This window comes from Vigna radiata, chromosome 5 (assembly GCF_000741045.1).
Source record: "Vigna radiata var. radiata cultivar VC1973A chromosome 5, Vradiata_ver6, whole genome shotgun sequence".
Taxonomy (NCBI): domain Eukaryota; kingdom Viridiplantae; phylum Streptophyta; class Magnoliopsida; order Fabales; family Fabaceae; genus Vigna; species Vigna radiata.
In genome coordinates, this window is record NC_028355.1 from 24,664,835 (window position 1) to 24,691,727 (window position 26,893).

The 26,893-nt window shown below is 31.8% G+C and overlaps 3 protein-coding genes across 3 annotated transcripts; 2 read left to right on the plus strand and 1 right to left on the minus strand.

Moving 5' to 3' along the window:
- Nucleotides 1-220: 220 nt before the first annotated feature.
- Nucleotides 221-3,972, plus strand: LOC106760514. Its single transcript, XM_014643940.1, has 6 exons — nucleotides 221-353; nucleotides 2,359-3,135; nucleotides 3,264-3,376; nucleotides 3,500-3,672; nucleotides 3,780-3,846; nucleotides 3,922-3,972. The coding sequence occupies exons 1-6, from the start codon at nucleotides 221-223 to the stop codon at nucleotides 3,970-3,972; spliced, it is 1,314 nt and encodes a 437-aa protein (XP_014499426.1).
- A 9,095-nt stretch (nucleotides 3,973-13,067) lies between these two features.
- Nucleotides 13,068-15,717, plus strand: LOC106760515 (protein NLP2-like). The gene is made up of 4 exons (XM_022780319.1): nucleotides 13,068-13,691; nucleotides 13,770-13,823; nucleotides 13,904-14,771; nucleotides 14,868-15,717. The coding sequence occupies exons 1-4, from the start codon at nucleotides 13,068-13,070 to the stop codon at nucleotides 15,671-15,673; spliced, it is 2,352 nt and encodes a 783-aa protein (XP_022636040.1). The 3' UTR covers nucleotides 15,674-15,717.
- A 971-nt stretch (nucleotides 15,718-16,688) lies between these two features.
- Nucleotides 16,689-20,195, minus strand: LOC106761984 (probable galacturonosyltransferase 3). Its single transcript, XM_022781121.1, has 9 exons — nucleotides 19,930-20,195; nucleotides 19,812-19,855; nucleotides 19,678-19,723; nucleotides 19,527-19,574; nucleotides 19,307-19,444; nucleotides 18,887-19,024; nucleotides 18,244-18,578; nucleotides 17,210-18,155; nucleotides 16,689-16,981 (listed from the first exon to the last, which is right to left on the minus strand). Exons 1-9 carry the CDS (start codon nucleotides 19,996-19,998, stop codon nucleotides 16,706-16,708), a joined length of 2,040 nt encoding a protein of 679 aa, XP_022636842.1. The 5' UTR covers nucleotides 19,999-20,195; the 3' UTR covers nucleotides 16,689-16,705.
- Between the last annotated feature and the right edge of the window lie 6,698 nt (nucleotides 20,196-26,893).

Consider the following 26,893-nt stretch of genomic DNA (forward strand, 5'->3'; position numbering starts at 1 on the left):
CCGATGATTAGGAGCTAGGGCTCGCAGAAGGTTCCTACCTTCATAGCAACAACGGCGGACGGACGGTTGCGGCAACCAAAAGACTAATATATCATCACATGACCGGTGACTAGGAGCTAGGGCTCGCAGAAGGTTGTCACCTCCACAACAACATCAGTGGACGGACAGTCACGGAAGATCACGATGTTCCAGAGCAGCATCCCACGAGTCATAGTACTGGATGATTGTTAACATCGACCGGTCGTGTCTGCATGACTGTGGAAGTCACTACGACGTTGCAAACCAGGATGCCGGGAAAGAGGTAACGGATGTCGGCCGACCGGTTAAACCCGAGATGGGTGTTAGGGAGCAAGGTAATTAGAGTATGGCAAAACATAATTAGAAGGATTGAACCATAGATTGGGCCGTGATTAAGGATTAGGTAATTAAGGGCCCATGATGAATACTATAAATACAAGTCAAAGGTGAAAGGTAGTTGGTTACATTAAATGTTCATTTATTCCCATTAGTTATATCTTTTACCCTTTCCATTATACTGACTTGAGCGTCGGAGTGCTTTTAGCAAGTACCCGGCCGGTCTGAGTAAGAACGTACGGAGTTGACACAGGGTTAGAGGATCGTTTGTACGGATTACCCAAAGATTTTGGAGGAGCGCGTTGGCAGTTAAAGTTCATCCGGAACAATTATAATTTAATTGATAAATGTTGATGATTTAAGTTGTAATAATTATGGTCTAGGCTTGTGAAGTTATGCCTCCCCTTCAAGTTTTTATTGTGCTTAAAACTCCTATCTCCTTTAGCTTACTGCGTGATAATTGCAATGAGGTTTCTTACACTCAAGAAACAAATAATTCTATTATTTCTATTACCGTTTTTATATGGAAATTTATTGAAGTAAGAGATGACTATAATACTCACAATAAAAATAATAAAATTACATTAATGATTATTTTACTTGTGAACCATGATCCTTTTATGGCACTAATCAAATTGTTGAAGTTTTAATTTCATTATTAGCTTCTTTCCATGTTTTTGGTCTTAACAATAGTGAAAAGGTGATATGATATTGACACCGGCTAGGATTTCCACGCCAAACCTAGGAAGCTTACATGTTTAAATAAGAAAGTCAAACACAATAATCTTACATAGCCTATACTCATCTTTCAAGGCTTGTATAGTTAAAGGAGACAAAGGTTATGTCCCTCTTATCTATGCTTATTATATTTCATTGTTGAAATCAAGGTAGTTAAAATCGAAATTATGGTTAAAATCATAAGAGATTCATAAAATCGTAAATGGTTGAATCATGACACAAATTATAGATTTTACTTTACACAATAAAAATGACAAGTTATTAAAATAAAATCAATTCGTCTATCAATATTTCATCAACTTAAGTTTACAAAACTAATTACTTCTTACCCTTACAAATTGGATTCTCGCTCTAATGGCAGACCCTTGACACCGAAATAGGGTACAAGAAGTATACATGTTCTGCCCTATTCATTTCCTCACATCAAGTGAATATTATCTTTTGCTGTTTCCCCGACATATCAAAACACAGAAGTATCAAAAAGCAATTTGCTTCATTTGTGCAACCATTGTTTCCTTTTCAAGAAATAATCAATCATTTTGCTTTGCCAAATCGAATCATCAATTAGGTTGTAATTCAAAACACAAAAGTTCTGTTGCAGTGCCAAAAGCATAATTCCAGAGCGTGCTGTGCCACCATTTATCCCTTGACAGACTGATATTTCAGCTCACACCGACCATGGGGGCAGCAGCGTGTGTCATTTCATATTTTAATGCTCATACACCATTAACTTGCTTTCTTCTTTACAAATTCATCCTAAATCAATCTTACTAGACTGCGACACAACTCATACTTATTCACCACTTCTTTTAATCACCACATAAGCTAAGTCATTCAACTATCCAATTTTAGTACGTTTATTTATCATTTTTTTTAAACCAATGCAAAAACTTAATTAAATATACTATTTTAAAGTAAGCATTGCAATAAATAAATAAAGGAGATTTAAAATTGAGAGACGTCGGATTGGAGAAAGTGAATCTGAGTTGTTGGTTGAATTTAAAAAAAATTGAAAATAGAAAGAAAATGGAAGAAGAAGAAAGCACAGGCGTTAGGATGATGGTGTGATGGTGTGCGTGAAAGTTAAGTGTAGTATGGGATTTTTGTGCATTGGTTGAAAAGAACAGGTTCCTCAAAATATCTGGGTATGTTGTTTCCTATACTAAACTTATTCTAGTTTCACTCATTTAACTGTGTTTTATGTTTCCTATCCTTTGCTTTCTCGCCAAGCTATCACAATTTTCTCCTACATTCCTTTCTCATCAGAGAGACTCGTTACTCTTGAAGGCTCGCTGCTGCAGGTCGAAGGCTCGCTTCCGCCGTGGAAAGCTCACCGCCGTCGAAGACTCGCCGCGCCAGTGTGTAGGAAGATGGAGAGAATGGATGATCTTCGCAACGCTTTACTAGAATTCCTCATTCGGAGCCCATTCCGGGACACTGAGGAAAAAGAGAGCATGGTGAAACATATGCTCCAAGTCTACTCCAAGTCTGATAATGATTCCGGTTTCAAGAAGACGTTTCTTCTGAAGATCATTCAAAATGACCTCCTCTCTTCTCACTCCATCAGCATTTCCGACAATCATCTCAAAATCCTCGACTATCTTGAGGAACTCTTTCTCCGCGATGCCGTTCCTGTCCCTGCCACCATCAGTGCTGCCTACTGCGCCGTGGCGGTGGAATGCACAGTCAAATATCTACGTCTGAATCTTCCCCACAATCTTTTCTACCTCCGCGCCGTAAAGAGGATATGGCGACTTAGTACTGCGCACATGAGAGAAGGGAGCCTTCTCTTCTCGGTGGAATTGGAGGAGTGGAGAAACTACATTGAAACTTCACTTTTGGATTCACAAGTGAAGGAGCTATTGGCCTCCATGGACACAAGAGGCAGTGCCATTATCAAACTCAGGGCGTTTTTCGACGAAGCCTGTAAGGGCTCTCCTTTTGCTCCGTTAACAGCTACCGAGCACACAGCTACCGAGCACACAGCTACACAGCACACAGCTACACAGCACACGATTGAGGCTCAAGGAAGCGAAGAAGGAGGTATCATCCCAAATCATTTTTATCATCTGATACTAATGTTTTTGGTCATATTTTATGATCGCTATTGGTTTGATTTTATAATTAGAATTTAAACTTGGTCATATTTTCATTGTTTCCAACTATTGAAGTTGAAAAGATTGGGGAAGCCTTGGAAGATAGTGAGAAGACATTTTTCTCTTGGTCATCGGATATAAATGATGATGAGGTGGAGCAAGTGGAAAATGCAGCCGGTGTTGACGAGGTATAAAGGACAATCATAGTATTTTTCTTTCATGACTCTTTTTCCTATTTTTATGTTGTTAATTCTTTTGTGAATGTCTTGTGCAATTAATTAATGTCTAATTGTGTTCATTCTCTTTTGCAGCGGGATTTAGAAGATAATCTGGAGGTTGGCACATCAAGATTTAATTTGGCGAGTCCTAAAAAGAAAAAACTTTCTCCGTTGAAAATCTACAAACCAGTAACCATTAGAAGGAGAAGAACAACGAAAAAATGGAATCGGTTAGAAGAAGAGACACTTAAAAATGGCGTAGAGACGTAAGTGTTTATTTTAAATTAGAAAAATCATGATTTTCTTGTGAATTTTGATTACATAAATTTTTTCTTGATTTCTCAACCTTATTATATTTGCTTCACATGTACAGGTTTGGCAGGGGAAAGTGGAAGTTAATCCTAAATGCACACAAGGATATATTTGGGGAGAGAACCGAAGTAAGATTGATAACTAAGTTGTTCTTGCTTTTTTATAATTCACGTTTTTTATACTGATGTAATTATTTTTGCCAGGTTGATCTGAAAGATAAATGGAGAAATATGATGGTGTATGGCTGCAAATGAATAGTAAGTTCTCTTTATTCATTGCTTTTGGAATCACTTTTGAGAACTCTGTTTTGCTTTGAGCTCAAACTTGTATAGGGTACCTGAATCCGATAATCTTTTGTAACAATTGTCATCACACTCGTGGTAAGGATTAAATGCTTTAGGACAAGCTGAGTAAATTCGTTTTTGCTTATCAACCTTTTTGCCAAGCTGACCGTCTGTCACACTTCGACCATAACCTTAAGATGCAAAATTTACAAGGTTTGAGATATATGCAAAACTAAATTTAACAGATGCTGTTATGATGCATAAGAGCAGAAGAAAAAGAAAAGTAATTAACCTGAATTAATCTTGTTTTTATTTGTGTGTGTGGTGATCTTGGTTTGGTTGGTGGATTGAGAGCAAGCTTGAATGCATTGATGGTAAGGATTAGAGCGATTGGCACAGTTGGATGCCATCTGCTAAACAAAAAAGAAAACTACTGTGCAGGAGCGTGTAAGAACCACAAAACAACGATAATCATCTAAAAAGAGTGGTTGGTTATTTTATTCTTTTACCTATGTTTACAAGTTAAGTAAGTAGTTAGTCTTCTCTGATTTGAATGAATGAGTGTGTCCTTTTTAAGTAACTGAATTGTATTTTCAGAATAGTGCAGTTTTTTATGTTCAGGAAAAAAAGAAAAACAGTGCATTTTATGTGAGAGTTGAAAGCTTTTGATAAAATTAGTTGTTAAAGTAATAGATATTTACCTTGGCCTTGAGATAAAGTGGGATAGATATATAATTGCTCAGTTTAGTTTTTGTTATGAAATAGTTGGCGACTTGATGAGATGATATAATTGGTGTTGGTTGGTTGCAGGAATTTCCTAGAAAATTGCTTAAAAAAATGAATATCAAGCTGCTTTGGAATATAACTCTGAGGGAAGAGGATGGATGGCTTTCAAGAAGAGAAAAACATTCAAGTAGGGTCTGATTTTCAGTTTGTTGTTTTGACAAAGCAAATGTGGCCAGAGAACTGCTTGTGCGCGTGCTTATTCATGTAGATAAAGAACAAATAGTTTAGTTATCATTTTGGTATGAATTAAAGATTGCACTAATATTGTGGGTGTGTGATTCTTGAAACCTTTGCTTATTTAGAAGGTTTAATGGTTTGCTTTATATTTTATTTGAACAAAATCTGTCTTTTTTAAGTTTCCATTTTTCAAAGCCATGTATATTTTTCAGGAAACTATTGCTTAGATGAAAGTAAAATAGGCCATGTTTTAAAACCATCCCATTTTAGGTCATGTTTTACAGGTAAACAACAAATATCATTCAGATATTTTCACGTGACTTGCAGGAATGATATATGAATAAATTATGACCCTCCGCGCAAAATCCAAATGCTTTGAGGTCAATCTGATCATAATACATTGTACAGGAGGTAGAACAAATGTTATCATAGGCTACCAAAAAATTAAGTAAAACCAATTTAATATCATAGCATGTCTCACATTGACCAGTATAAACTTAATTATAATTTTAATCTCTAAACATTGAATTTAAAATTTCTAAGCATTTTTATGTTTGATAAAATTATCAAAAATGAAAATTAAGAGTTTCATAAGTTTATTTTCGAAGAAACCTCTTTAATTTTGACAAGTCTGCATTCTGCAGAGTGCAAAGATGTTTCTCTGTATATTACACAGTATGCTCGTTTAATTCGAACAAACGTTATCAAATTCAAAGAATATGAAATATTTTAACAAAAAAAATATATCTTTTTTAACCAGTATTATTTTTTCACTCTTTCAAAAATTTTTAAAAATAAGAATTTTGTCCTGTTTAAAACCAATAGACATGTTTTCATGAAAAATATATCAAATGATATTTCATAAAAGGTAATTATAAAAATAAATACAAAATATTTTTTGTAATTTTGTTATAAGTAGTATTTATTTATTTTATTGGTATTTTTTTATTGCATGTAATTATTTTAATTCCATAATAAATTGATAAAAACTTGTATACACCAAAAAAGTTATTAATATTATACATATTATACCGTATGCTCGGCTAGAACAACTAAATCTCTAAATCCGAACAAGACAAACATCTAACCAGACATGAGTAGAGGCCAATCGAACAGTTTCACCACTAAAGTACTTCTTAAAAAAGATGTTAGGAATTAAGATTAGGAATAAATATCAATCAGAGTCATAAATTGGATTGAGATTGAACCTTAATTAGACAAACAAAAGATTTTTCATTGAATAAAACTTAGACAGTAGACTACATATTAAAAGCAGAACACTTGAGGTGCATCTAAAACAAAAATAGTTATATTTGTCATAATAAATGGTTAAAATATAAATAGTAAAATATGCATAATGTAAGGATAATCTTATTAAAAACCTTATTGTTTCAATTTCAATATAAGAATTATATTTTAATTACATATCATAGATAATTTAATCTTATTTTTTATCAATATTAAATTTTAGTTATATATATATATATATATATATATATATATATATATATATATATTGTATGGATTATTATTGAATAAGAATGCATCTAAAAAATTATATATTAATTATTTATTCTATCTGACCACAGATCCAATTTTACAAAAATACTCTTTTAACACGTAGGAAATTTTAATATATAAGATAAGAATTAGTAAGAAATTACGGGAAACATCCCTACTAAATGATACAGAAAATCCAACGTAGGTGTAGAGATTATTAAATTGGATGTGCCTATCTAAACAATGTTTTAATTATTAAATTACTTAAGTAGATCACATCAGATTCTTCCGCCCAGCATACTCCAACTTTTTTTCTAATTTGGTTTTGTTTTGCTTAGACATATATATTGCGTTTTTTGTTGAATATATGTATTTTAATGTTCACTGAATATTCAATGTAGGAAACTTTACCTATTTTTCGGTACCATTAAATTTATAATAGTTAGGGGAATAGATAATATCAAACTCAACTGATGACATTGAAAGTGTATACTTGAAGACCCTATCCTTATTAGATATTAGAAATTGCTTATAAAAACAAGATATTAGAATTTACAAAACGATAGATGTTATAATAAATAATGTCATAAATGCTTTTTCAAGTGTGGAATCGAATATTATGATCAAACTCTTTTTGCACTTTTCTTTCAATATTAAAATATCTTTGTAAATTTTCGTTACAAAATTAATCTTGATTGGTTATTACAGTATAATATTAAATTCATAATAAATTTATTTATTTATTTATTTATAGATTTCAAAATAAATTTTTAATTAAAATTATCTAATAATAGTTCACTCAAATTCAAAAATTGATAAATGTGTTTTACCATTTAATATGTTTAATTTATAATGTTTGTATTTAATATTTATATAACAAATCAATTATCAAGAAGTTTTGCCATTTACATGAATTTTACATTGTGAATTACCATCTTTCTTCTTTCAATGTTCTTTTAGAAAGTCACACTATGCAAATAAAAAAAAAAATAAAAGTTATTTAGTTTTATAAATGAATATACGTGGATTCCATATACTAACGAAATTAAGCATTGGACTTAGTGAAAATCCAAATAGCACATCATAAAGAGTGAATGATGATAGGAAGCATTGTATAAAACGTGAACTTTTCGTTAGAAAGACGCAAGTCGAGGAATTGACGTAAAAAAGGATATCATCATTTAAAAATGTACAGTAACATACTATGATCAGTGCTTTTACTACAAAAACTTTGTGGTATTCTATGTACTTTATTTCAACCTTGTTAATAAGCAATTCGCCGCTTACAATTTTTACATCAAATGACACACTCATATATATAAAACGTCACCGTTCTGTTGAATCTATCTTTTAAAGTTGCTTCTAGCTTCCTAATACTTAATATTTCATTTCCTTTTCAATGACTAACCCCAAATACAATAGGATTAAATCGCTTTCTGTCTACCAACATAACATGCTTTACTTTTTCTTTAAAATACCATTAACTTGCTTTCTTCTTTACAAATTCATCCTAAATCAATCCTACTAGACTGCGACACAACTCATACTTATTCACCACTTCTTTTAATCACCACATATAAGCTAAGTCATTCAACTCTCCAATTTTAGTACGTTATTTATAATTTTTTTTTGTTTTAAAACCAATATCGTTTTATACAATAAGGCAAAAGCTTATTTAAAATATACTATTTTAAAGTAATAGTTGTGACTTTTACTCTAATTTTATAATACATTTTCCATCTTATTGAAATTCAATATTTATATTTAATTATTAATTAGGTGTGCATTATTTGCTTGGAGTTATTTTCGCTAAGGAATCATCTCAACATGGTAATCTTGAATTTGATTGCATTTTACTACTGTATCAATTGTTATTGATATTGTTGTAACGACGTAATTATATCTTGGTTCCATGATGTACTTAAGCCTGCCGGCCAATAAAGATATTTTAATAATCAGATAAATAGTTTTTAAATGGTGCGGAGTAAGAAAATACTATTATATTATTCTTGAAAATTGATGAAAGAAAAATAGTATGCACAATCATAAAGTATATGATAAAGAGTGAAAGAAAGAAATCATTAAGTTAAAATATTTACTACATTTTCAAATCCTGCTGTTAGCTTTCAATATTTTATTTTATTTATAATTTATTATTTTTTAAGGATTTTATTAGGTTTTCATATTACAGTTTATAATTTATATTTTTCTAGATAGTAAATCAAATTTTGTTTAATGGTAAACTCTTCAACATATATCATGTTAAAGATTATTGGACTCGTAATATAACTAAATGACTCTTGAATATGACAAAAATTGTTTTTCGTCGAATACATGTTGGTTTATTAAGCAAACCGACATATATCTAATCTTTATATATTTATTTGAGATGACATTATGCCATTTACATTATTTTCAATTAGATATTGAACCAGATCCATTGATATAAAGATCCTAGCAGTGCAAATAGCACATTCTAAAAGATATAATAGTTGCGTTCATTAATAATCACATTTATTGTTTGTCGTGCGTCAAAGTGTTTTCTATAATCATAATTTTAACTAGCTTAAAAATATGAGTATCTCAAAGAAAAACAAGTAACTAGAAAAAGTAAATATCTTTAGAAGTCAAAGAATTGAAGTGTTCAAAATAATTTTAAAGTCTCCACATGATATAACAAATTATTTGAAGGTTTCTATCAGGTTTCTATCAATATGAGAGAAATAAAAGTTCATCTCAAATAATTATATATTCATACATATAAAACTTTTAAAAATTAACTCAAAATAAAAATAAATTTACTCAAATAAAAATATTTGATTTGACTATTTTGGTCTATCCTATATCAAGATTCTTAGACAATATCTAATTTAAAAAAAATAAAAGAATCTTTTAAAACTTAAAAAGAAATAAAAATAATAATAATCTTTATAAAATAAAACTTCAATAATCAATTTTTTATTTATAGACTCGACATTTTAGAAATAAAATATTCAAACATCACTCAAGACACTTTTAAATCTTACAAATGTAACAGTAATTAATTAATTTAATTTTGGGCACCCCAATTAAATGGTTCCAACTTCTATAGGAAACACAAGTTATAACTTATATTTATGGCCAAGACCCAGCATTGCACATATTAAAAAGAAAATTGCACCGTGATTTTATAAGATATAGAAATGATGTGATTGTTTCAGAATAATTTTGTTGTAATGTTATAATAATATTTCACTATTACAATTTACGTTTCACGAGTACATACTATTCTTGATCACCAAATTCAGAATACGTTATTTGATATATTTATTAGAAAAAATATCATCAATTGTAACGAGGAAAGTTATCGAGGCTTGAAATTTATTAACCATAGAATTAGTTAGTTTGGCTTGAAAGATTTCATCATCTTTTAGTCATTTCAATGCAACATTTTTACTGAAGTCCTGTTATATTTTTTGAGCTATATGTCTTTTAGGCACTTTATTTACGTTGATTGTTAAAGGGACATTATTGGTTTGTAGTTTTATCATATTTAGTAATATTTTTTTAATAATGATATTTTATCACAAAGTTGAGTTCATCACTTGAGAAAATTTAATCTAGTGGTACTCGAAAAAATAATTAGTTAGTTATTAGTTGAAAATGTTAAGATATCATATAATCGGTATCTAATAAATAATGCATATTAATTAGTGGAGATGTGAGAGGAAATATAATGTAAAAAAAAAGTAATTATAGATGATGGAAGGAAAAGAAAGAAAAGTGTGAGAGAAAGTGGTTTTTGAGAGAAAAGTTGAGAAGTGGAATAGGTTATATTTTGAAATATAAAATACGTTTGGTGGTAATGGCGAATATCTTGGTGACACGTCCTTAAAATAAAATAATTGAAGGGTCACTTTCGTGATTGCGGTGAAGAATTAATGTCGCCTTTGAAGTTTAGTGTTGTGGATGTAGGTGTGTATATATATGTTTGTAGCTTTGAGCAGTACGGGAAGCCACCACGAGCAAAGCTTTGCTTACGAAATATGTATTTTATTATTTTTCTTAATTTCTTAGGGTAAAGTGCCCCGCATTTGGAATCCTTGTGAATCATGAGTTTCTCACTTAAGATTCCACACCAAGTCTCATATTTAAAACAGCTTAAGAAAGTGGTACATTTTTTTTAGTTTTTAACCATTATGATGTATTTATGGAAAAGCCTTCTCCAAATTGTAAATTTATAGTCTTAAAATATGTATTATATAAGCGTTTAGTCAGTCTAGGAACGAATAATCTTATTAATAAAAAGGTAGTCACTCAGTCTATTAAATCTTAAATCAAATTTTATATACCTAAATTCAGTGTCTAATATATAAATAAAAACAAATTTTATATTATTGAATCATTTTTAAAGGATTGAATTATACCTAAATTCAGTGTCTAATAATTCACTAGACATTTACACACGTAAATATAAACCACATATTAATTAAGCAAATCATACAAAAGACAAACACATTTATCATTTAAACACATTAATCTTTCGTGTATTAAAATTACGTTTAAAATATTCAAAATCTTAAATTGACAGTATTATAGATTTATAATAAACTTTTCGTGTTAACTTTTTACCAATTATTAATACGTGTAATTTAAAGACGTAATAATATATATATATATATATATATATATATATATAATATGTATAAATATTTGATTTAAATAAAAAGTTAAAAAATGAGTCCCAAAATTTATTTTAGATTTCACCCATCTTTGTATCCATCCTTGAAATCTTGTGATGCATATCTTTTGGCATGTTTTCCATCTTCCATTAAAGCCAAACCATCTCTTGACTAGAATAAGCTCAATTAATCTTTAATGCAATATTTTACTACGAAAAAGAAAACAATTAACGTAATAGAATCTCTGGTAAGAAGTTGTTTGATGTTGATCCTTGTTGGAGTTTATGTATAGAGAGAGATAGAGAGAGATAGAGAGAGAAAGGATTAACTTAAATGAAAGTGATATGTATGAGTTGTCTGAGAATCTTATTTCGACAAATCTGAGCAATAAGAATTATTCCCTTTCATTTTCAAAGAAACCAAAAACCACCGATCTGTCTAGCTTGAACAACCATGCCCAAGGTTTAACAACAGTTCTTATTTTGTTTAAGTTTTCCGTCAATTCATCCACCAATCAGATCGGATCCATTTTCTTTTCACGGTATCAACTTGGATTTTGGATGACGCGGTGCAGTATCATTAAAACCCTTTTTTTTTTTGGTTTAAATCTCAAAATTCTAAATACTTACCACTCTAATTTCTTTTACACTTTTTGCACAAAATTTCTACGACTGCCAAGTGGAAGAACATCCAGAGGAAGCCTGCAACTTCAAGCAAGAGCTGTGCCCTTTCTTCAACCCCACCTTCTTCCTAAGGATCTCACATCACACTGTTATCAATAACCTTTCACACTCTTTTATTTTTATTTATTTATTTTATACATCTTTTCATATCTCTTATGTTTAATAATTATTCATCACATTTATATTTTTACCCTTCTACTTTCTCTCTATAACTCTCAATTTATGTACATTTCACATACACTTTACAATTTAACTCATACATATACATTGTATTTCTCTACTACCTTCTTCGTTTCTTTCAAAATTGTTTTTTTTTTTTTAATATATATTCGTATCTCATATTTTATTCTGTTTATTTCTTTTTTTTTTCTCGTATAACATTTTTTACATCTAAGCAAAATAAAGTTAAGCAAAACCACATTTTTTAACATATATTTTATGTCAATTTTTAAGATTTTCCCTTGTATTTTTAAAAGCATAGTTTAACATAAAAAGTTTCCTCATAACCTTTTTTTGTATGAAAACTATTAATTGTCAATGAACCAATGAGCTTAAATAGACTGATAAGATTTATATTTTTATATTAATGTTGGAAATAAATTATACATTTTATTTAAACATTTTTTTTAAAACAAACTATACATTCTTAATAAAATAGTTCGTTAGACGACACCGCCCAGAGATTATCGGACTGCAAACTCCGAGGATTTCTATAGTTAAATAATTTTGTAGGATACATCATCACATCAATTTTCCAATTAAAAGAATCTCAAAACATAAATCTATAGTTGGGTTAATCTAAAGTTAATGAAAATAATAATATTAAAGTAATATTAAAAATAAAATTAACAATAAATAATTAAATTTAAAAATGGATTTAACATTTTGAAATTTGGAGTAACAGGAGATGGCCTAGCAGTAGTATGGAACATTAGTGTTTGGTCAGTTGCTAACTTTCTTTCTATATTAACGGGAGCGAAGCCTCTCCTACGTTTTTCTAAGTCGTGGGTCCCACTGACCTTCTAGAAAATTTGCAGTTCTCTCCGAGTCATTAAATACAGGACTTTGATGAGCAGGTGATTACTGTATAAGTCCAGTTCTCCGTAACATTTCTTGTCTCTCTTCTTCTTCATCTCACTCACTCACTTTTTCTCGTCAGGATCGTATTTCATCCCATTCCGCCTTGTATCTGTGTGTGTTTAATATATTATTGTATGTTTTTTTAATATATGCAGTGTTTTGAGTTAGTGGAAGGAAGATGGAATATGGAGGGTTCTCAGATATTTTTGCCCCAGAAACGGAGTTTATGGATGAGCTATTTGCAGAAGGATGCTGGGTGGAAACAAGGGTTGGATGTGGCACGGAGGCTTCAAAGTGGAACAGGAGCATGGAGTCGAATGGGGCGCACATAATATTTGAGGAAGAATCAGAGGCAGAAAGTTTGATGGTGGGGAAGAGATGGTGGATTGGACCAAGGGGGAATCCGGGGCCATCTTCGTCTGTGAAGGAGAGATTAGTGGTTGCGGTTGGGTACTTGAAAGAATACGCCAAGAACTCCAATATGGTGATTCAGGTATGGGTCCCCGCCCGGAGAGGATGTGAAGTAGGGATTCATCACCATCAGGATTTCCCATACACCCTCGACTATATTAGCAATGGGGATGCAACAAGATCCTTTCAGTTTCACGAGGAGTGGCTTTCTGATCACTGGCCTCCCAACATTCGCTTCCTCAGAACTCATGACTACCCCCGCCTTCACCACTACGATCTACGTCCTGGATCTCTCGCCATTCCCGTCTTTCAGAGAGGCACTGGAATTTGTCTCGGTGTTGTCGACATTCTCATGCCCAACAACGTAAACCCGGACCTTCACAACCTTCAGGTTATTACTACTATTTTTATTATTTTATGTTGGGTTTATGTTAAGACACCGCATTTAACGATTGCGATTGATGAATAGGATGTTGATTTTAGGAGCCCTTCTCTTCAGAACTTCATTCCATCAGCCATGACCGTGAAGGTACGTACTTAAGTGACTGATGAGTAAATTGGATTAATAAGGATATATGGCTGAATACTATATCTATATATCAGGGTTTTGATGAGTTATACCAAGGTGCATTGAATGAGATAGTACAAGTGTTGACATGTGTGTGCAAGGCGCATGAGTTGCCTTTAGCTCTGACATGGGCTCCCTGCATCCAACAAGGAAAGAGTGGATGCGGGCATTCTAACGATGAGAATTATGTGTCGACTGTTGATCCAGCAAGCTTTGTGGCAGATGTAGATGTATTGGGATTCCTGGAAGCCTGCTCTGAGTACCACCTTTTGGGGGGTCAAGGAGTGGTTGGAACAGCCTTCACAACCTCCAAGCCTTGCTTTGCAAATGACATCACTGCCTTCACCAAGGCTGAATATCCTCTCGCACACCATGCAAACATGTTCGGCTTGCATGCCGCCGTGGCCATTCCTCTCCGGAGTGTCTCCTCTGATTTTGTCCTCGAGTTTTTCCTCCCAAAGGATTGCCATGACACCCAAGACCAGAAGCAGATACTCAACTCCTTGTCTATGCTGGTGCAGCAAGCTTGCCGGAGTTTGCACGTTGTACTGGACAAGGAGGAGGAGGAGGAATTGGTGTCACACCATCATCATCATCATAGCAAAGAAATGGAATCATCATCATGGATTGCACATATGATGGAGGCCCAACAGAAGGGGAAAGGTGTGTCCGTGTCTCTGGAATACCTCCAAGAGCCAAAACAAGAGTTCAAGGTGACAACCAACTGCAATGAACAGGTATTCTCGGACTTGGAAGGAACAGGCGGTGCTGGTGTCGGTGGCCGCCGGGGTGGCAGGAAATCAGGCGACAAGAGGCGAACCAAGGCAGAGAAGACAATCAGTTTGCCGGTTCTAAGACAATACTTTGCAGGAAGCCTAAAAGACGCTGCCAAGAGCATTGGGGGTACGTGGGAGACACATACATGTTCATTCATATTCTATCAATTTCCTCATTACTATTATAGTGTTACTATTCATAATTCTCTTCTTCTGATTGCAGTATGTCCTACCACTTTAAAAAGAATATGCAGACAACATGGGATTACGAGGTGGCCTTCAAGGAAAATTAAAAAGGTGGGGCACTCCTTAAGGAAACTTCAACTTGTGATCGACTCTGTCCAGGGTGCCGAAGGTGCCATTCAAATTGGCTCCTTCTACACCAGTTTTCCAGAGTTGAGTGCCAATGGTGTTTCCGAATCACCCAAGATAAACAGTGATAATTCCAAGTTTTATTCCGAAAATGGGTTGTTTAGTAACCAAGGAGTTACTTCCACTTCGTCTTGCAGTCAGAGTTGTAACCCGAGTTTGAACCAATCAACCACTCTTATCAACAGCAACAATAATAACAATCCTGAGATTATTCTGATGTCAGATAAGCAATCAGGCGCATCAATGCAAGTCCACCATCCTCCTATTCCCATTTCCATTCCCATTCCCATTCAAAGCCTGGATGCTCTACCTCCCCTGCCCCAAACCAGCAGTGTCTGGAACACGGACGGTGGTACTTTCAGGGTGAAAGCTACTTTTGGAGATGAAAAAATCCGTTTTAGCTTGCAACCAAATTGCGGATTCAGAGATTTGCAGATGGAAATTGCAAGACGTTTCAATCTGAAGGAGATGAGCAAAATTCAGGTGAAGTATTTGGACGATGCTCAAGAGTGGGTTCTTTTAACATGCGATGCAGATCTTGAGGAGTGTAAAGACATAAATAGATCATCTCAGAGCCGCACAGTTAGACTATTCCTCTTTCATGCTTCGCCACTAAATCATTCAACTAATGCATTTGGCAGCACCAGCCCCACTTAACACCTTTTTTCCTGCTTTCAACTTTTACCATTTTTCACAACTTTCTTCCCTTATTTCTTTTATATAAAAAAGTACTATTTTAATTTACATTATTTATAAACTATCATATAAGAAAAACTTTTAATTTTAAAAAATCTTTATTAGATTGATGTCTTTCTTAATAAAAATGTTCCAATGGGGTTTCCTATTATGACTTCTGCGTATAAACAAGTACGATATTAATTAAATACTATATTGATTGCAGTGCTCATTTACCACATCGCTAGATATGTTGAGGCTCAAGAAAACCATTCATTACAATTTAGAAACGACGGATTAAAAGGCTAATTTTGAGATTTTCAAAAACAAATATCCACTTTCAAAATTTGCATAAATATTATATAAAAAATGAAGTTTGAAGAAATGATCAAATTAGAAAAAAATAATTAAATTTAAAGAAACAATAGAACTGATGAATTTCTTTATATGTATATGTATAGACTATATAAAATGAAGATTTTCTCTATTGCTAAAAATATTGATAATAAGTATTCTTTTTGTATTTTTTTATACTAATCTTTTAGTTTAAACCACCATTCCATTGGGATACTTATTTTATTACCTTAAAATTGACTTCAAAATATTGAATTTATTCTTTAGCAGAAAGCATTTTTTAATTATTATATTAATTAACAGTAAAAGGATCATTTTACTTGAAACTAACCTATTAACTTTCAACGAATTCTTTTAGATTTCGTTTTAATTAAATTTTTGCCTTATAGTAAAGTTTAGTTACTAAATCAACTGATTTCGTAGTATTGGAAATTAATCCGATTACTGCAAATTTCTCTAATCGAATTGATTACCAATTATCAAGATCAAGAACTAAATTTGATTTTTTACATCGTCCTGGATTAAATTAAGAAGGAAAGCCAATTTCAGGACAATTAAAATGTTTACCGCACGAGGTTTTTTAAAAGAAACAGCTATATTACGTTCTAGTTAGGTACCATTCTCAAGGAACAATCTGCTAGCGTAGGACAAAAAAAATCACTATTCACCAAGATTGCAAACTCGAAGGTATGGATTATCCAACTTAACATATCTGGACCAGTAAGATTTATATTTGGAAACAGCAAGATTTAACCATGGCTTGTAATTTCCATTGTAGTGAATGACAGCGGCATTCTCTATCTCTGTCAGGTTCAGAGCTGGGTCATAGCCAAGTCCCAAAACATGCCATCCTCGATCTAACGGATAGGTCAGATTATAAAAGGTGATTAGTCCGGGAGGTAAGGTTCCAAGCTTCCAGAGGGTTCTGTCCTCATTCTGCAAACGATTAATTCTACATCAGAAAACAAGAAACAACTATCTATCTACATTTAAAAAAACAGTAAACATAATGGCTTTCTGGTATTTGAATTTGAGACCTGAACAAGAAAATAGACATTGGCATAATGCACACATGAACCTTCAGGCAACTACTTTCATAAAACGATTTTCTGATTAATATATGTAAATAACCTTAAAAGAAGGAACAATATTAGTGAAATTTACCATATCTTGCCATCGATGATAGATACCAGTAATGTTTCGTTTCTTCCACTCCTTCAAGTCAAAAATATTCATGCCAAATGCCCAGCCACACGCCTCAGGACTGAAGTTATTGGAAATCAGTGGATTACTAAAGTTTAGGTATTTATCAAACCTATGGAAGCTCTCCTTGCACGTTTCCACAGCACCATTCACCATACCTTTCAAATCAACTGACCAAAGTGGTGTCAAATCCCTCTGCACTACAATGTCATCATCCAAGAATAGAATTCTGTTTAATTTTGGATAAACTTCAGGAAGGTAGAACCTTAAGTGATTTAACATCGACAAGTATTTAGGATTTCTATATTTTAGATTGTCAGAACCAACAGATAGGGAGGAAGGATTATTAGCTTTAAAGTAATATTCCTTGATCCTTGCTGATTCAAGTTGACGTAGAACAGAACAATACGAGGAATTCAACCACTTGAAATCATCAATATTCTGAACTTCAATAGTTGCTCTAGAAGGAGGGTTGGTGAGAAACCACATTCTCATTGCTGCAAAATTCAATTTATCCGTCACTATATGGAACACATGCTTCTCAGGTTCCTTCGCGTTTTGCACAGTAGAATTAACAACCACAGATGCAGCCAGCACATTATCAGAAAATATAGCATAATGGTAGAGAGATGGATCTTCAATCTTTTCTTTGTCAAGATTTCCTTTCTTATGATAGCCCTGCAGGTAATAATCCGCTGCAAGTTGCAGGGGAAGACAATGTAATGGTCTAGGCACAGTTTTTGCAGCCAGCTGAATCAAGAATGCACTCCTTTTCTTCTGTACATTGACTCTATCTTCTGTTGATTGAAGCATCACCCTTAATTTCCTTTCCACCAAAAGGCAGTCGTAAAGTTGATCCTTTGCTATGGAAAGAACATGACCCATAGCTTTTGCCCGATCAAGTGCTCTAGCAAATGCAATAAATTGTAACCTTGCATGAATATTGGAAAAACCTAATAAGCTAGAGAAACAAGACCAAGGAAATACATATATACCCAAGGTGAAGCTCTGTATCAGAACTGGCTTCTCCTATAGCCCGTTGACTATCACTGGAGTGCTTGAGAAGAGCTTCATATAGAACAGTATTGTTCTTAGACTTTGCAATATTAGCATAGGCTTTGGCCATTATTATTTGATCACGCATGAGTTTCAGAGTTGAATCAGAATTTGGGTTTTCATATTCTCTCCTCCATATACTATACTTTCCCTTGACAGTGGTATCAAATTCTTCAGTGCGTTTAATTGCTGCTGATACAATGTGATTGTTAGTTTCTCGGTTTTCCTGTGTAAGTTCAGCGGTACGGGCTTTCTTTCTTTCTTGCCGCATTACCTAAGGGATAGAAAAATATTAAAAAACAACAACAGGGAAAAAAACTGAACAGGCATTCTTCCACTTGTCTCTATTCAGGGAAAGATTAGCCATTATCGGAGGGGACTAATCACAAAAACAAAATATTTGAGGGAACAAAACAAAGAAAAATGAAGAAATATGATTAAATTTTACGAGACAACACCTAAAATTATACTATTGAACCAAAAGTTATGAAAATGTATACATAACATTTGTATGAGAAGTGACATGGCTGTCCCTATTACTTTTGTTTGCTTGAGTAGTGAAAGAGAAAACTAGATAATTACTCGACGTTTGATCTTCATCGGTGTCATTAACGAGGAATGGGGAATTTCAACTTTGTTTTCTTCAGGATTACGTTCATCTATGGAGTGCTTGGAATTGTCTTCAAAACTTGAATCAGTTTGATACGATTCCATCGATTCCTGGATAATGAAAATTGCCAGTGTGTCAAAGGTTGTAGTTTGTTGGGGAAAAACCATTTTCAACAAGGATGAAAAATGGGAACACCAAACCATAGAGAAAAACAATACACACAAATTTAAAATGGTTAAAACCTCTTACCTATGTCCATGGAAACACTTTGATGGAGGTTTACTATCTTAAATAAAGATTACAATTGAAAATCTGGCTACATATTAAGTCCTTCCAAATTACAGATCGGCTTGAACCGACAAAAGAGAGAGGATAAAATCAAACTAAAGTACCTGGGTGCTCTTTTGATACTCGTTGTTTCCATTAGTAGGGTTTTCCCAGAACCAGGAATCAGATAAATCCCTCATTTTCAACCTAGCAAGTCTAACATGGCCAGAAGCACCGCTGTATGTTGCAATTATATCAATGTCCTGCATAAAATCATTACTGACAATATAAGCTTATTTATGGATCCACTCCGGTGGGTTTAAATAATGGGTTAGGGTAAAAAACCTTTTCATTGGGATTGAGGCGGTTTCTATTCGTGGAAATGTGGCGTTCCTGCGAACACAGAAATAGATGTAGATATTGAGGAAGACATAAAAATGGAGTAAAATATAGATAAAGTAGATATTGATAAGAAAAATATCTTATATGAAAATACCTTAGCGCGATGACATTGGTCGCAATCATAAAGGGACGTAGAAGCTCTGTAGAAAAGAAAGAAACGAGGATTGGAAGGGGAAAAGCAAAGGCAAAAAAAAAAAAAGAAGAGGGGAGAGTGGAGTTGTTACTTACTTGGTTGTTGAAACGTCTGAAGAATGTAGAGCGTGAAAGAGAAGCTGCGGAGAAGATTAATCGAAAGAATTAGGTAGGAGGAGTTAGAAATTAGAGAGAGAGGGATGAAGATCCATACCATAAAGACGAAGAAAAGTAACAGTGGACGTGGAGACATTCTGGGATAAGTCTCGATGCAAATTGGCATTGAATCTTGAATAAGAAGTCTGTGTGTTACTCAGTTCATATCCGCTGCCAAATTGCAATCAGTTAGGAGTCTACGAACAGATCAGAGGACATGGCAATCACGTCTCCTTCCGCCCTCCTTCCGTTCACATTCGATCCAAACCTCCTCTCCCCTCCTCTCATCTTCCTTTCCCCCAAACACACAAAAAATATGAAATGAAATACCTTTTTTTTAGTATAATCAAAAGGAAACTACAAACAATCTTAACTGGTTTTAATTCTTTATTAATTTCATTGATAATTAATGTAATCTTTTGTTTTTATTTTTTTAAAATTAATTACGCATATTAAACAGATTTTTAATTATCTTAACTAAATTCAAATAAAATTAATAGGATTAAAACATTAATATTTATTTTACTAAACAAAACATAAAAGATAAAAGATAATTTATTATGAAACCATAGAAAGGTGGAGATCTGCAACCTATCCAATATACGTGATTTATTTATATGAAAACATCATGGAAGATTAATGCTTTGTTTGTATTGGGAGATGAATTTTGGAAATAGATTTTAATGAATTTTGACGAGGTTATTTGGATTAAGGTAAAAAGAACGTATTATTTATTGGATAAAATAGATTAAAATATTTTAATACATAAAGTTAGATGATTATTATTTTATTTTTGAAATAAATGGTATATCAATTTAAATGTAAATAGTGTAAATTGTTTTAAAATGGGGTTGAAGTTGTTATTTTAAATTAGAAAAATAATTAAATTGAAAAAAAAAATTAATATGACTTTGTGGGAAAGAAATTTCAGTTATAATTTCTTGAACAATAATGTTTATATTATTATTATAATTATTTTTAATGAGATTTGAAACATTTTGTAACAACTTATATTATTTNCACACAATTGGTTGATCTTAGTGTCACTGAACTCAGTTCTGTTAAACAAAATTTTAAGGTTCAAACTTTGCGATCAGAAATGGCATTCTCATAAATGAATAATAATCCATTCTTTTTACTGTCCACGAGAGTTATATCATACATGCATGACTCATAAGATAGCATTAATTACAGGGTCCATCCTAGTATTTATTTCTGGACTGTATTCANTTTCTCAACCTCAAAAACACATCTTGTATAGCAGAATTGATTTGGTAGCTTAAATAATGACGGAAAATCGATTCCATGGTAGGAAATAATTGATTATCTTCACATAGTTTCTCCCATATAATCGATTGATTCAGCTTAAATACACAGGGGATTCGATTTTCAGCCCTCTAAAATCGATTCCCTACCGTTTTCTAGAATGAAATTGGTGAACACGATGTTTTTTTTTTTACTGCTATGTTTTTTAATTAGAATTGTAACTCGTTCGCATGTGTATTGTATTTCGTCCATGCTTACATGACTTTCCTCGACGATCTTTTTATTTGAACAAAGCACTGAGAAGTGGGTCATACATTTTCAGATTATAAGATCTTAAAATAATTTCATTTTACTTACAATGGATGGAAAAGTAGAAAAATAAAGTGAATAAAATTTCTTATTATAGTGGTCTTCTTTTAAGTAGAAAAATAATTCTCATAAATATTTTATTATTTAAATATAAAACTTAAAAATAGAAAAAATTAACTATCAAATTTCATTACAAAATGCATTATTTTTCTAAGAACACTTAATATATTTTTATTTAGAATCCACTTATCCTTTGAAAAACTTTTTTTTACTCTTTGATTTTGAAAAGTTTTGCATATATATAAAAATATGTATATATATATATATATATATATATATATATATATATATATATATATATATATATATATATATATATATATATATATATATATATATACAGAGAGAGGGGGAGAGAGGATTAAAAGTTTTGCATGTGATCATTTTAAAAGAAAACTGAATCTCTCTTAGTATAGAATCATAGAAGTAATGTTTAGATAATCTATATATATTTATAATCCATGTATATTTATAGATATAGATATATCTATAATTTATAATCCATAATATATTTATAATTTATCCATAATTTATATGAACACAATTCCATCATATTTTCTACCCGATTATGCTATGTTTTAAAGTAATAATATATATATATAATTTTAATTTCTTAACTAAACAATTTTTATATTATTTTTCACATTTTTTCTTTTTTAATTTTTCTATCTATTTTCCCTTTGCCGAGTGAAGATTTAGCAAAAGTTAAAAGGTATTTTAAGATGTATTTTTTAATTTTAAAAAATATAATAATTGAAATTAAAAAATAGTTAAAACTAACATTTGATTAAAATTTATTATAGATTATAATTAACTAAATACTAGAAATTAAATGTTGACAAAATCTCGAACCACAATTTTCTGAGACATATAAATTCACTGTTCTTAAAGACTTATCCGCAATATATTACACAAGTCTCTCAGAATATAATAGAAACTTCTTGAAATATTCGAAGATTATATAACTAACAAGAAATTATGTATAAAGTATATACTGCATATATGAGATTTAGAAAGAGAAGAGGAGGAGAAAGTTTATTTAGAGAAAAAGTAGAGATTGGAAAATGTTTTTGTGCTCAATTTGGAATGAAATGGTAAATGACCATTAGCATCAGAACGTTAGCCAAAAGCAAAAGTTAACATTGCAAAATTTTCTTTTGCAACATTATAATAATATTAACTTACAAATGCACAACTTTCTATTGCAATAAAATGATAATATTTAACAACAGTCCCTCACATATTTAAAAAAAAAGTTGAAAGAAAAGTGTTTTGATTCAAACAGTTATGTCTCAAAAATAATTTCTCATTTTGCATGTAATCCTTTTAAAAACATGTCCTCTTTTTGTAAACTTTAAAAATAAAAAACAATAACACAAATCTTCACTAGTAAAAAAAGAGAATTCCATGAGAGACTATTATGATAGGTAAAATTCATTTATCATAATATATTGACTAATGATAATTTTATGATAAAACTAATATATATTATAATGTATTTTAAAAAACCCATCATAATAAATGTGAACATAGCATTTTCACAATAAAGATTGATTACATATATCATGAGGGGTAAAAGACTCTGTATCATAATAAATTAAATACGATGACAAAAAATAGAAATTATGGTGAAAAGATATAGATATTGGAAACACCTCATAATAGGTATAAGGCTTAATATTCCTGATGGTCCCTATTTTCGTCAAGTTTGTTCACTTTGGTTTTCATGTCTTTTTTTTTTGTTCAATGTTATCCTAAAAAGTGTAAATTTTGTTCAATTTGATCCATTTTGCTAAGGTCATTCAAATCGTTAATGGCAGACAGTCCAGGTTTGCACAACAATGTTGAGATGACATTTAACTACTGACACGTCACCATTTTCTTCAACCTTCAACCCACCGAACCTTACCACCACCGAACCTTACCGCCACCGAACCTCACCACCACCATTGAAGTAAGTTTTTATCCAACGCCATTGAAGTAACTTTTTATCTAAAATACACTGTAGGTGGTTATGATTATGAAAAAAAAAACATCACTACTAATTTTGCTATGATTCTCAGCAGTAAAAGCCATTGAGGCTGACAGGTGATTTTATTGTAAACCATTTTTAAATCATTAGTTCAGAAGTCAAATTAAAACAAGCATGTTTGTGTTTAATTAAATTTCTATTAAGAGATTGAATCCAAAGTTTACTTCCTGTGTGAAATATTTTTTTTGTCGAAGTTAATTATTGTTTTACACAATTACTTATTTAGTACATCCTTAATATATAACAAGCATATTTTAGAAAAAAATGATGGTCCTTTATTAAGGATTTTTATAGTTTACTGGAAACCGGATATTTTAGAAATATTATGAATGTTTTTTATTGATAAATGAGAGGAGGCTTTTTAAAGTTATTAATAACACTGGTAACATTGTTTTAAAAATTAACACTGGTATCTGTTTTCCCTGTTTTGCTTTCCGATAACTTTTATATAAATTTCTGATATTTACACCTAACATTCTCGGACCAGGTATAAAAACTCTTCTTTTTATAGCTGTTGGTATTAGAATAGGTATAAAAAATTTTACTTTTATACATGCTGATATTATAAGCAATGTGAAAAAACAATATTTTTATACTTGATATGGATTTAAAAACAGTATTTTTTTAATATTAGAATAAATTCCTAAATATATTTTACCTAATATAATTAAGTATAAAATTGTTCCTAAACTCAAAATATAACTCCGTCAACTAATCAAACATTTAAAGTTAACTTAATCACATAGTCCAAAATATAAAATATCTAAAATATAAGTTCTCCTTAGTGTTAAAGTTATTGGCGTTGTTTTTTAACTTCTTTTATGTCTTCCTCTGTTTCATAATCTTCTTCTCCCTTTCCCAAACCTTTTTTATACGTAAAAAAAATTGGTACTACTAAGTTAAATTGATCACTCCAATTAAAGTTAACCACTCATGAACTAATAGATGCAACCGATACTGTGTAGCAATATTTTACTTTAAAGAAATCTTACAAAAGTCTAGCTCTATCCCATATACGTATTTTCATGATTCATTCACAGAAATATAATCAGATTTCAGGATTTTAAATCAGAAAAGAAAATGGATGCACCATAGCGATAAAATATTTGAAGAAGGAAGGAGCATGGCCACACGGTTTACACTCCTTTCATGTATAATAAACATAAGCTAGGCCATCAACCAAACATATCTAGACAGAAACTCTAAAGACAGATTTCACAAACCAGATTTGAAAGGTCATTCATAGAGATTTTAATTCTATTTCAATTTTCAGAAGTGGAGGGCTTTCATCAAGGAATAACGGAATAAAAATTTAGCACTAAGAGGAGAAGAATTTAAGAGGACAGAGTCAAAGATTGGTAATATCTTCTTGGCTAATAACCATCAATTACGCATCAGATTTGAGTAAAATTTAGTGAACAAAACTATCCCATGGTGACAAATTGTTTTCCGCTTATAAAACCATAACTTTCAAACCAATAATTAAACCAAAAGAGCTTTTGAATGAAAACATAAACACCGATTCAAGTTATGCAGGAATAAGTGTTCGGTGGCCCATATAGCCAAACTAATGCCGTGAAGTGATGGACAACACTTAGAAAGAAGAGAATTAGTACTGTATCAAGACACCTAAAGTTTTATAACTCACGTGCTCTTATTGTAATTTAAAGGAAGTAACTATGTATATAGATATAAAAGAATTTAACCACAGCATAGCATGGTAGATCAGCTTTAGTACAACATGGACAAAGAAGGAACATTTACCAGGTAAACAACTAGTCATCCAAGAGAATATCACACGGCCTTATGGAAACACTTGCAAGGAAATTCAGTCTCATACTAGCCTACTAAGAGTAAACAGAGAGCTCTACCAATAATCATCAAAGAGTTTTGGAGAAAGCGTTTTTGGTAATAGGTATTCGAAGCTCTTCTTTCTTTCTAAACTCAGATTTACAAGACATTTAAGAGTTATACAGTTCAGTTATTCATCATCCTACTTCATTCATTTCAAAATCAAGTTTCAACTAACTTTGATTTATTCTCACGCTATAGCCCCCAACCTAATTTGATTATATAAAATCCCAAGTACCTAAGTTAACAGCTATTTTATTTGATTCAGAAATAAAATTTAACGAATTGAATTTCTTGGTCGTATCACTTTTCAGTAAAGAATATCTTTTATACAGGGTCCTTCCTAACCAGTGCATGTTATATCAATCATGCCATTAAGTTGTTACGAACAGTATAAAGGAAAGAAAGAGTCTTTTTGAAAATTGAGCAATTTGATTGAGTTGATAAGAGATCAATTGTTTGTATAGTTAATAATACTACTCATTATATCCTGTCACCTTATGCAACACAAACCAAATCTACAATTATTTTTCATCATCTTCTCTCCATCTTCATCCATCCCCCCACCAAAAAGGGCCAATGCATTGAAACCTAAAACCTAATTCATGGGTCAAGCACCAATTTTGGACTTCACCACCATATCTTATAATACGCTCATTCTATATTGGAACAAAAAATCCATGGATATATTTCACATGAACAAAATATACGCTAATGAAGCAAATGAATGTAAACAAAAAATATCATTTCACCACTTAAAATGAGACCACAAGTGTTTGTAGAAAGAAACGTAAAAAAGACAAGAATAACAACCAAAAAAGAATCATAGAAGGTCAATGAGAAAGTCAGCAAAGCCCAGCCAAGCATATTGTATCCAGATAAAAGTCACGATTGCTTAATGGCGGAAAGTAAGTAGGCAATAAATAACACCAAGCTTAATGTGCTTGGTGGAACATGCATCAAAATGTGTATTACTACAAATAGTTATAAATAACACCAAGCACATGAGAAACAAACTCTTACATTTCATTTAAATCTGGTGCAGGGAGTTTTGGCACAAGAAATGACAATTGTTTTGGGGCATTAATAAAAGCATATTCAATGCCATCCCTAACGACTTTTAAAATTTTAGGCCTGTATTTAATCCGGGCAGCACCAATAAATGTTCCAGAAAGCCTAGCAGCCAGATCTTTACATCCTAAAGAATTGTTTTCCGAAGTACCATTTTCAGGAGGATGAAATATAAATATGGTGTTCTTCCTGAGGAAAAGGATGGTGGAAACTAGACCCACCTTTCCAACCAGTGCAAACTATAATTCTAGAAAGAATGGCAAAGACAATGAACCACTTCTTTCAGGAAGGAAGTGATATGTGCTATGCAAAACAGTGAGCCCAAGCTTAAATTGAAAAATTAGAGTTTGAAATGGGAAGCACTCCGAAATCATTTTGTTTCTTAGGTATAAATTGAAAAATTGCTAAATATTTACTTATACATCTTACTTTA

Bases quoted from the DNA above. Each gene is read 5' to 3' on its own strand.
- LOC106761984 (XM_022781121.1), bottom strand. From the start codon at position 19,998: ATGCCAATTTGCATCGAGACTTATCCCAGAATGTCTCCACGTCCACTG. The intron at 19,724-19,811 runs GTAAGTAACAAC...TCTTTTCTACAG, and splicing joins TCAGACGTTTCAACAACCAA to AGCTTCTACGTCCCTTTATG. The intron at 19,575-19,677 runs GTATTTTCATAT...CTGTGTTCGCAG, and splicing joins ACCAATGTCATCGCGCTAAG to GAACGCCACATTTCCACGAA.
- LOC106760514 (XM_014643940.1), top strand. From the start codon at position 221: ATGATTGTTAACATCGACCGGTCGTGTCTGCATGACTGTGGAAGTCAC. The intron at 3,673-3,779 runs GTAAGTGTTTAT...TCACATGTACAG, and splicing joins CTTAAAAATGGCGTAGAGAC to GTTTGGCAGGGGAAAGTGGA. The intron at 3,847-3,921 runs GTAAGATTGATA...TATTTTTGCCAG, and splicing joins TATTTGGGGAGAGAACCGAA to GTTGATCTGAAAGATAAATG.
- LOC106760515 (XM_022780319.1), top strand. From the start codon at position 13,068: ATGGAATATGGAGGGTTCTCAGATATTTTTGCCCCAGAAACGGAGTTT. The intron at 13,692-13,769 runs GTTATTACTACT...ATTGATGAATAG, and splicing joins CGGACCTTCACAACCTTCAG to GATGTTGATTTTAGGAGCCC. The intron at 14,772-14,867 runs GTACGTGGGAGA...TTCTGATTGCAG, and splicing joins CGCTGCCAAGAGCATTGGGG to TATGTCCTACCACTTTAAAA.